General features: G+C 38.5%; 1 protein-coding gene and 1 long non-coding RNA gene across 2 annotated transcripts; both read right to left on the minus strand.

The window, feature by feature from the left end:
* Window positions 1-2,661: 2,661 nt before the first annotated feature.
* On the minus strand, window positions 2,662-3,886 carry LOC112201090. Its single transcript, XR_005809407.1, has 4 exons — window positions 3,763-3,886; window positions 3,391-3,561; window positions 2,965-3,061; window positions 2,662-2,879 (listed from the first exon to the last, which is right to left on the minus strand). It is a non-coding gene; the product is annotated as an uncharacterized LOC112201090 (long non-coding RNA).
* A 442-nt stretch (window positions 3,887-4,328) lies between these two features.
* LOC112200240 (probable choline kinase 2) lies at window positions 4,329-5,422 on the minus strand. Its single transcript, XM_024341270.2, has 2 exons — window positions 5,002-5,422; window positions 4,329-4,460 (listed from the first exon to the last, which is right to left on the minus strand). Exons 1-2 carry the CDS (start codon window positions 5,350-5,352, stop codon window positions 4,344-4,346), a joined length of 468 nt encoding a protein of 155 aa, XP_024197038.1. The 5' UTR covers window positions 5,353-5,422; the 3' UTR covers window positions 4,329-4,343.
* Window positions 5,423-11,483: the final 6,061 nt, after the last annotated feature.

Raw genomic sequence — 11,483 nt, forward strand, 5'->3', positions numbered from 1 at the left:
TGTCCCGTTGTAGCATCAACTAGTTGGTCGATGCGGGGTAACGAGAAGCTATCCTTGGACCATGCCTTGTTGAGAGCCTTGAAGTCTACACACATCCGCCACTTTCTACTAGGTTTCTTAACCATGACCAGGTTGGAAATCCACTAAGGATAATTGACCTGGCGAATGAACCCAATGCTCTGGAGCTTGGCGACCTCTTCCCCTATTGCACGATATCTCTCTTCATCAAAGGCCCTCTGCCGTTGTTTGACCGGATAGAAGGATGGTTTGATGCTTAACTTGTGTGTGATGATTTCAGGGGAGATGCCTGGCATATCAGCGTAGGACCAAGCAAAGACGGCAGCATTGTCCAGTAGGAATTGTGTGAGTACTGCCGCTACCTCTGGGGCTAGCTGAGCGCCGATTTTGACCGTCTGTTTAGGATGCTCGTTGGAGATGTTGATAACCCTCAAGGATGTTTCTGGGTTGACAGGCTCCTGTAGATACCTCTACTAGCAAGCTAGTTTTGCTACTTCACCAAGCATAAGTAACTCTCTCTTAGCGAGCACCGTAAGCCATGGTGGGACCTGACTTGATACTCATTTACGCAAGTGTATGTATCATTATCAAGATAGGGAAGTATAATGCCCAAAGTTATCGTACCATGGGGATTAGTGGCTAACCCACAATCCTTAGGTAATCGGAACTAAAGTCACAAGTAAATAAAGGAAAGTAAAACAAATAAAAATGCTAATCTAAGGCACCAAGCCTTAGCAATGCTCGGCTTTGGTTTGCACCAAAGCCTAATCAAAATTAAGAGCCTAGTGATGGCTATTTACAATGAGGTAGAAATTATGATTCAAAATTGTGATTGTAATTTTCTAAAAGACTAAGTCGAAAATTAAATTAACCTAGAATTCTATTCATTTACATCAGTCCAGAACCGATGTAAAACTAAATTCTGACCGATGTCTTTGTGGCTGATGTAAAAGATATAGACATCAGTATAAGCGCGTTTTTAACCGATGTCCCAAACAACAACCAACATCGATTCTAAAAAACAAATCGATGTATAATCATTATAATCATCATAATCTTATATGTTAACTATATTTAATTCTTCATATTTTCACATTTTATGCTTAATAAAGTATATCTCGAACAATACCTAAGTGAACATTTAAATCGATTACAATTTCAGAAATGACGTCTAATACACTCATAGACATCAGTCTCCAAAAAATACTAGATGTTCGTGTCCATTTTTACGTGCATCTTGCCGCCTTATTCTCATGAGAACGATGTATGTGCCTTTAGGCAACATCAGTTAATCTATTAAGAATGATGTTTTATGTTACTAGGAACATCGCTTTTCGTTAGTTGAAACGATGTCTAGTAGTTTTGTAGACGTCATTTCTATTTTTCAAAACCGATGTCCTGTATTTCATGGTAAATCGGTTTACTTTATAACAGCTGATTTGTACGTTGACAGTAGATAACGATTTGGTGTTTAGATATCGATGTGCATTGGTTTTCTGTACATCGATTTTTGGGTGACATTTCAATATGTTCATAATCATGAGACATCAGTCCAGTTTTAGGTACTGATTTGTAATCTTTGAATTGACATCGTTTTCTTTGACATTAGTGTTTTGTTTCCCATTTATATACATCAGCTCATATAAATATAAGAATGACGTGCAAATAATCATCTAGCTGCTGGAAAAAGAAATACATTTCTTATCACCCAAAAATTGGGGCTTTCCATTAATTTTCTTTCCAAATTCATGATTCCACATAATTCACAAAATAAAACCCCAAACCTACAAAGGCTAGCCTAGAAACATATTAGCAACCAACTACAAAAGTACGTTCTACACCAAACTTTGCTTCAAAGCAAAAACTAGCCTTACTCAAAATCATGGAAGCCAAAAGTCTTACACCAAACTCTGTATATAATCAGCCACTTCAATGCACACCTCGTCAATATCATTTTGGCTATATGATTTGCACGCCTTTACTGCCCACTAAAATGTATAAAACAACATATAAGTCACAATCATTGGGTAAAATCCCACAGTTCACTCCAAGTAGGATAAAGTCTTACCTCTTTCCTTAAAACATGTGTTATCAATAAGGGACTTTATAAGTAATGTAACAAAATTCTTCAACCAGGTGCACAGATCTCCTCATATTTTCTGGAAATATAAAGTATTTTGTCAAAATCATGTGCCAAGTGTAAAAGAGAACAAATATAAGATGAACAATCAATACATAAGTAATTTTAACACTCTGCAAACAAAGAAGGATGTAAGTTCTTACGACCTTGTGATTAATTGTTTTCTTTGTTCTTTTTTCTTTCTCAGCCTTGTGCTTATACCAAACCCAAAGTCCAATCAACATCCCTCATTATTTTACTCAAATAGATATATATCTCTCTAGAAGTCTATTAAAACCATAATTAAAATCTCCACCCCTCTTTTCACTTATGCACCTTGAAAGTATTTAATACAGTTGATCAGGATCTAATACAGTTGATCAGGATCACTGACCAGCAAATAAGTATATGGATATCAAATATATTGCAGTTAATCACAGTTGCTTAATTTCAATATTTCCACTTCAATTGTACACACACATCTATCTTCTATTGACAAAACTTGAATGCTTAATGGCTGGGAGAAAATTACTGATTACTTGATTAAGGAACACAACATCTGCATGCACTAACCAAGTGATTCATTCCTCCTCATTATACCCATTCCGGATAATTTTCTAAAATAAATTATATGATATTATGATATTACTTACTATAAAATTCCCAGATTCCTTGTTCTTCGGAGTCTCCAGCTTCTTCTCTAGCATGTTTACGATGGCCACATATATCAAACTCCATGAGCCTAAGAGCCACAACAACTGTTGTAAGTGGTACCATGGAAGCACAACAACGCTATCAGGAAAAGAAAAATTACTAGTAACACGAACGTCCTTTTTCATTTGAGGAATATAGCAGCTCACCGGTAGTCTCAAAGTTTGAAGATAAATATTCTATCTTTATGGCACTGTCCAGCGATGCCAGAACCTGTAAATATATATATATATATATATATATATATATATATATAAAGAAAAGTAAATTACTTAAGGCACGCTGTACATGGCTCAGACTAGTACATGTTGTGCAAAAATAATTTCTGTAATTCATAATTAAGAAATAAATTACTTTTGCAGAACAAAACATATCCCTTAAGCTGATATAAAGAATAGTCAACAAATTTTGAATGACAAACTCAATCTTAAGAACCGAGAACCAAGTTTAAAGAGGAACGCAGAAACCCTAAACCTAAAATGAGTTGCTTGTTGAAGAAACTTATAGGATGGATATGTAGAACCAAAGACAGTAAAGAGAACCTATTGCAAGAGTGGATTTTGCTACTGAGTAGAAAACTGCTTAGAATTTCCATCAGCAAGAGTGGGCATGCTAAGAATGGTACTGTGACCTTGTTACTGCACATGCTGGAGCCGCTACAAGAACTTCTCCCTCTAATCAGGTGTTATTTCAGTTCTTCCACCAAACAATCCCTAAAAAAAAAAAAAGACAAGTTTTAATCTATTCAATAACAATTTGAATTATATGCTGCAGTCAAACTTGAATCAGTGAATTGTATTTTCTTTCTTCTTTATTTCTAAGAAAGTCCATTTTTAAAGGTAAAAAACTGATCCTTATTCCATGTACACAGACTAATTAATAACTATGTCAAGCTATCAACAAAGATCAATTACCTCCACAAGCCATGTAATCTGTGGAAGGCCTTTTCTTCACCTCAGACGCACGCAAGTATTGGTAAATACCACAAGCAAAGGTTGCACAAAGCTGTGGTCCATGAAACGGTTATCAATATCAGCAAGGTACCATCTCCTTCCAACTCCACAACTTTGGGAAAACTTCATTACTACTCCTTTGGATAGAAGTAACTTTTGGTAGAACTGCACTTGGTTTAACTGAGAGACAAAAATAAACAAGGAAACTGTCTCATGTAGTGTTCACCTTTTACATTTTGACAATCCACAGAAAAACGTATATCCTGATGAGGAAAAGAAGGATTATCAGGTCTACAAATATCATTGCTATGTAATTGATCGACAAGACATACTAGACATAACAAGCTAGCTGTGTTTGGCTACACAATCTCTTAGCTGTACTCAGCCAATTTCTGGAACATTGACAAAGTGTTGGTTACAGATATCGTAAATCAATAGAAGATTAATGTAGGTGACAATTTGTAACCTTGTTCAAAATAAGATACAAATATTAGTAACAATTTTACAGAGAATGTAGGAAAGAACAAAGAAATGTACCTCAATCAGCCCCAGAGGACGACATCCTTTGGACCGGGCATCTCAAGATCATGGAATTCCTTCATTTTAGTAGCTATAAGAGCAGATATATCTGGATCAAGTAGATCAGATGCTGAAAGTGTCTGAAATTCACAATTGAAAAGAAAGATGTAGCACATTTTTCAGGAAGGGAATAAAAGTACTTCACGCATTCAAGGATGTATAAAATCTTCAATTTTGAATTTCTATGCAATTTAGCCATTTAACCTAGAACTAAAATGAGTGTGGTTATAATTCTCATACATTAACTACCACTAAACATAATTGTAACACAGGAATGGCACTGAAAAAATCGCAGAAAATAACTATCTATAATAAAGTTGATCTCGACCAGTAACATACTAAGCTTTGAGGAAAAGAGTACATGGCCATACTATATACTCCTAAGCTCAGGTCGAGCATGAAGAAAAATTGTAGGCGGTCTTAAAATTGCAAGAGTAGAATAGAAGTCCATATATATAAGCAACATAGGTTTCAAACAAATTCCAATAACACTGCTTTACAAACACACATATATACAGATAATATTAGGGGAAATAAAAAGCATTAATTGTCTACAATTTGTAAAGCATTGCCACTATTTTCAGAATGATAGAAAGATAAGTAAACACTGGAATGAAGTACCCGTGCATGGATGAACTCTTCAACTCGGCCATTAGGAAAACGGCCAAGCAGACGAGGTCCCTGACCGTTCTTTGACATGTATTCAAATGTTCGGATCTCATTATCCCTGTCAAAGAACACCTCAACACCCTCACCGTAAATCCTAACCACAACCTTTCGCGAGACTTCCACGGTGCTTGTTGGCCACTTTATTTCGAACACCTCGTTAGTCATTGCACCCTTGAGAGGGATGACCTGCAAGGCAGTGGAATCAGCTACATTTTCCCACTTGGTAGCCAATGATTGTAGAATCTCCTTGGCTTCTTTTGGAATACGGTCGTCTTTATCTATGGAATTCACCACGGCACCCATGTCAAATGACCAACGTGATCTTCCACACCAAAATTTGATGAGAACTATGCAAGTAACAACTCAAGATCTTAATGTAGAAAGGGTTGTCTGATCCAAAAGGGAAAAAAAAAAAACATTAGAGTGATTAAACGAGAATATATAGTTCAATCATGATGACATAAAACCAAGAAATTGAAATCAACCGCAAACATTGACACAGATTCTGCTTCCTGCCAATTCACGGTAGCCAAACAAAAAGCAACTATAGAGAATAGCAATGATATTTGTAGGTTTACAGTTTCCAATCTTCTTAGGCAGTAGAGGTTTCTCAATGGAAAACATAAATATTGAGATTGATCAATCAAATCATGAACTCATAGGGTAAATTAAAAGAACTTAAGAGCCCATGTAACACTGCAGGAATGTTCTCCCTGAGAAGCAAAACAATTGCAATAGAGCAATCATAATGAGTACTCTCATAGTCAAAGCAAACAGAGAAGACCTACATCTCAGCAATGTATTATGCAGAGAATTCATGAGTTCCTAATTCATGCTGAAGAAGACAATGAACCCAAGACTTTGTATGTTTCAAAGGATAAAGTCCACAACTCCAAAAAATAAGTACAGAAGCATCATTATAATACAAATCTACCATCCAATAAGATCACAATAAAACCACAAAATCACACGATCTGAACTGGATCAAAATCCAAAAATCAAAACTTTAATACAAAAATGATTACCCAATATCAAGAACAGGGGAAGCTATTATACACAATGAAGCACCATCCTGAGTTGTTGAAATGGTGAAGATGATGCAAAGAGTGGGAATTTGGAGACATTTGAATCGAACAAATATGGGGTACGGAGGAGCATCTTCCATCGTTCTAGATTACTACTCTGATTATGATTATAATCATGGCACAGTTTCATAAAAGTAGGAGTTGCCTGCAAGAAAGAAAGAGTAGCATTGAGGCAAAAAAGAGCCAAAAGGGTATTCAATTTCAGTGAAAAGGAGCTACCTTTACGATTCAACCTAAGTGCAAAATCATTACGGATCAGCACCGCTTTGAAACACCCAAAGTTGTGAGTCAGCTGGTTTAGCTTCGCATCCATTATCCTCGACCTTTAACCCTCTCTCTGGTTTAGCTTTCACTTTTCGTTTTGCTTCTCTTCACTCTAGATCTGGGCATCAAATGGCGTTTCGGTTGTGCCCCATCTTCGATTTAGAGTTCGGTCGTCGGAAATTATAGTTGGAGAAACCGCAATCGGGGTCGGGGTCGAACCGATTCAACCTCCTTCAATCACAGATTATACTTGTCATCAGAAGATGGGGTAGGAGGGTGGAGAAAGCAGGAGGAAGTTGTGGTCGGGGTCGGGGTTGGTCAGAGGAGGTAGATGAAGGAGCCGAGGAGGTAGATGAAGGAGGCGATGAAGGTAACAAGAGCGGTGAGTTCGAGTGGAGTTTGGGAGGAGCTCGAGATGAGCTTAGGGTTTCTGTTTCAGTTTTGGGGGCTCTATTTTTTTCCAAGTGTGAAAATTTTAAGTTTTAGTCCCCGCGTCCTTGAATTCATTAAAACACTTTGCGCGTCCACGAAATGAGGTTCCCGCAAATTTTCAAACAAAACTTTTAACACCGGTCATTTTAACAACCGATGTTAATGGTATACATTTAAATCAGTATTTTTCTAAAACGATGTTAACTTACTTTTTTACATCATGTGCAAGTCTGACCGATTTAAATGACGTGATGTAAATGAACAGATTTCTAGTAGTGTACAACAACAATTAAAAATGAAGAAAAATAAATAAAAGAGAGATAGAATTGGGCACTAGGGATCACTCTCTAGCAATTTCAATGCAACGAACACATTTCAAGCAAACAAACATATTTTCATGAGAACGAAATCCCGTACTTAATGCCGGTCAAGGCCACTAAGCTGAATTTCTTTAAGGGTATTCAAATTTCGGTAAGGACAAATATGAACTCTCTAACTCATGAATTAGTACCTTACCAGGGCTACCAAAACATGAACTAAAGCCGTAGAGCTCTAGAAATTAGGGATTTAAGCATGCAATAGTTACAACCTAGAATGTAATGATTACTTAGTTCTCTACCTAATGCCGGTTAAGGCCACTAAGTCAATTTCTCTTATTTGGTATCCATTCTTCCGGTTAAGGCAATAATGAACTCTCTAACCCTAATCATTATGCCTTGTTAGGGCGACAACATCTAGGATTAAAGGCGAAGAGCACAAGAAAATAGGAACATAGGCAATCCTTGATTCTCGATTAAGCAACTACTTGACACACCACACTAATTACATGAAGCTAGTGAACAAAAGAACCACCAATTGTATCACACATCACAAATCTCAACACATAACAAGAGAGTGGTCAATTCCCTGAAATTCATTCATCAAGAATCAATTGACATAGTAATTAGAGTGCACCCATATGAAAATGCATTATTTATCACTTGAAAAATATGTCCATTACATCAAAATTGAGCTAGAGTTAGAAACCCTAGCTCTCAAAAGTGATTACTCACAACCCATATTCATGAACATTAAAATTACAAAATTCAAATAGCGAAGAGTAGAAAAGTGTAGGTGAAAACAAAGATAGTCACAAATAGCTATGAAGCTAGCATGACTAACCTTGAATTACAACCCCACAAAATACCCAAATCTTGAATCTTGTGGAGATTAAGCCCTTGATGGATCCTTGAAGCTTTGGGTGAGTAATTATATAATTCTCTAAAATAAAACTAACAAAAATCTGGAAAATGGAGAAGGAGGAGAGGAAAGAGTTGGGCTGCCTCTGTTTTGGTGCGGCGCTGTAGGTGTATATCTGAGGAAGAGAGAAATATCCCTTAATATAGGGTAGGTTTCGTGTCAAGGATGAAAGAGGGCTGAATGGGTAAGGAGGTCTGGCACGTGTCAAAGATGTATGCGTTAAGTGTGCTAGTGTGAGCAGCACATGGTCTGAAAGGGTAAATGGATGTGGTCTAGCACGTGGTGGTGAGAGAAAAGCTAGCCACACTAACATCAGAAACACACGTGCAGCACCATTTCCTTGTTGGTTTAATCAATCATGATTGATTGATTAATTAAACAATAACCCTTTATATATATATATATATATATATATATATATATATTCCTTCTCTCCTCGTAATTTCAAGTGCATGGCCACAATTATGAATAATTGCATTCAACTCCTTCTCTGACTTTGACCATGGTTGAACGCATCAATAATTTCATTTTTTTTCTCGAAAACTCCAATTTCGCAATATTTTCACTCGTTTCTGCAACTCCGCTTATTTTCTACAAAATAACTAAAAATGAGTTGATTACATTATAATTGACACAAGGATTGGCTTATTTCAAATGTTTTAGATACAATTACACGCAAAAAAATGCGTGTAACCAGGGCCCAACCGATTCATACACCTTGTAGCCCGATGTCCAAGCTACATCTCGGTAGTCGGAAGCAGCCGATACCTCGTCAGAAAGCCACCTTTCCGGCCTTGCCAAGTTGCCTCCATAGTAGGCCTTTGTGCACTAAAATAGTGTTGATTGCATCCCACATCTAAGAAAATGTAATTGAGAGGGGTTCTCTTAGCTATAAAAGGGATCCTTCCTCACACTTAGAATCCATCTCATTACATCTCATGTAATCCTCTTGGGCCGCTAGGCCCAACACACATAGTTAAGCTTTCAAGTGGACGTAGTCTCCTGCTAAGGTGGGAGAATAACCACTATACTTCTTATGTCATTCTCTCTCTTTCTCTCTCTCTTTTATGTTAATTAGATCCCCACGGATCCAAACATTAACATTGGCACCGTCTGTGGGAACCTAACACAAAGGCTTCGTCACGTACCAGGAACTTCGGTAAAACATCAAATTCAACTCTGGTCAACGCTGATCAAGGTTAGTCAACGCCGACAAAGTTGGTCAATGTTGGTCAACTCTGATAATCAGCGGTCAACGCCCATCTCAAAGAAGGTCAACGCCAACAAAAAAAAAAGGGTGCAAATCTTCTCTGGACACCTAGAGATCTGCTTGAGCACTCTACGTTCCTCTCATATACACCCAGCGGCAGCGTCAGCCTTCATCACGGGCTTCTGGTGTAGCGTAGCGGTCAGCCTTCTCCAACATCAGCGCTAGCATCGACAGTGCAGCGCTTGCAGCGCCAGCACCAACAAGCCCCAGCATCAGCACCTGCCTCCGCTAGAGCCTACCGCCAGTACAATAGCAGCTTCCGCCACGGTCAGTCCACCAAGGCCCAGTGCCCAGCGCTAGCTCAAATGCCGCTAACCTACTACCAGCGCTCCGCCAGAGGGTCCGGCTGCTGCTTCTTCCGCCAGAGGGTTCCGCGGCTGCTTCTTCCGCTAGAGGGTCTGTTAGGTTAAAAATTGCACAAAGTGAAAATGTCACCCAACATAATTTCACTCGTATTCATTAACAGAATAGAGTTTTAATTATTTCGGGTTCGACCCATTCAAGACAGAATGTGTCTCTTAATTACAATCCCTTGTTACAAGGGAACACCCTTTGATTCCATTTATAAAGAAACCAGTGTGTGGTTGTTTGTTTTTGCGGTTGCACCCGAATTTTGGAACAGGTTGCCTACATACCCGGGAAGGGATCAAGCCACTCGTAGTTCAAGAGTTCCAATGAGTGAATGACCCATTGGAGGGCTTGGATTTTTGGAATAGGACTAGTGTTTGGGATGCGGTTGCATCTAGATTATTTGATTCCAGATTGCCTACATACCCTTGCGGGATCAAACCACATGTAGTTCCAGCATTTGGGATTTATTTTTGGATTTGTGTTTGAGATATTTGTGAGGGTTTAGAGCCCTTGAATTTACTTTTGGGTAACTTGGGAATGATTTGATTTTTTCTGGTGTTTGGGTGAATTTGACTGGTAGAGTCAGAGATTCGGATTGGCTGAATTTGACTGGTGGAGTCAGGGATTCGATTTGAATTTGTGGTTGCATCTAGTGGGTCGCTAGATTGCCTACATACCCTGTGAAGGGATCAAACCATTGTAGTTCTGAAATTTTGTGGATTTTGGATATTTGCCTTTTCCTTGGTTTTGTACCAAAAAGATATTTTTTAGGTTCCAGATCATTTTTTACGAAACCAAAGCCTGGGTATTTGGAAATGAAACCCATAGCGTCATGCTTTGCTGAATTCTTCCAACGGGCCCAAATTTTGAAATGGGCTTCTTTTGTACCCTCGCGAATCATATTCCTTGATTCATGAAGCTCTCTTGACCCCACATTTAATGCGGGGACATTTGATGCACCGAGTGAACTCCGAGGCTCGATTTTAGAATCCGGAGACATGCATAAACTTTATTTTGAGCATCAGGACAGACACCCCTCAAAGACTTCTCAAAGGCCCAGCCTTCTTGGAGGCCCAAATCTGATAAGGACACCCAGCTGCAATTTAATATTTTTTCAATTCTTCTTTTCTATCCCCGTGCTTCGTCTTATCCCCAAACCAAGAAGAACGCGAGCTTGGGTTTGTACCATTACCAGATCGAATTAGAGATGGACTCAAAGTCCGAAATCAACTTGGAGAGGCCAACACATGCATGGGTCTCCAACGGAAAGTCTCTGAGTACCCGAAGCTTGAAACTTGGCCAGTTGCTTTTCTCTGTGAAGAACCAGGTAAACCTCTCTCCCTGCCTTCGCTTTTAGCTCTATAATTCAGAAGGCCAGATACTGACATCCAATTTTCTTCCATAGCATTTTACAGCAATTTTGGAAAGAGTGGAGCTCTGTGCATCGCGGAGCCATCCAATTTGAAGATTGACACATTGTGGGTAAGGCCAAACCCAACTGACTTGAGTCGATGAACATTGACCTTCTTTGTTTTGCTCACAATCCCCGTACAAGAGTTGGACATGCTAATTAAACCTTTGTCTTTTATAGTTTAATTAGACTATGCTTTGATCTGTGGCACCATCAGAACCACCATCCTTCTTTTTCCTTTTATATTGTTTTGTACTTTGTCAACTTTTGCAATTGTCTTGTTCTCATTGATTTCATTTAATTGAAACAAAACTGGAGCCACCGCCAAGCTCTCATTGACTCTTCAAACTTGATTATAAAATCAATGCCAGACCTTTCTTCA

Source organism: Rosa chinensis, chromosome 4 (genome assembly GCF_002994745.2).
Source record: "Rosa chinensis cultivar Old Blush chromosome 4, RchiOBHm-V2, whole genome shotgun sequence".
NCBI lineage: Eukaryota > Viridiplantae > Streptophyta > Magnoliopsida > Rosales > Rosaceae > Rosa > Rosa chinensis.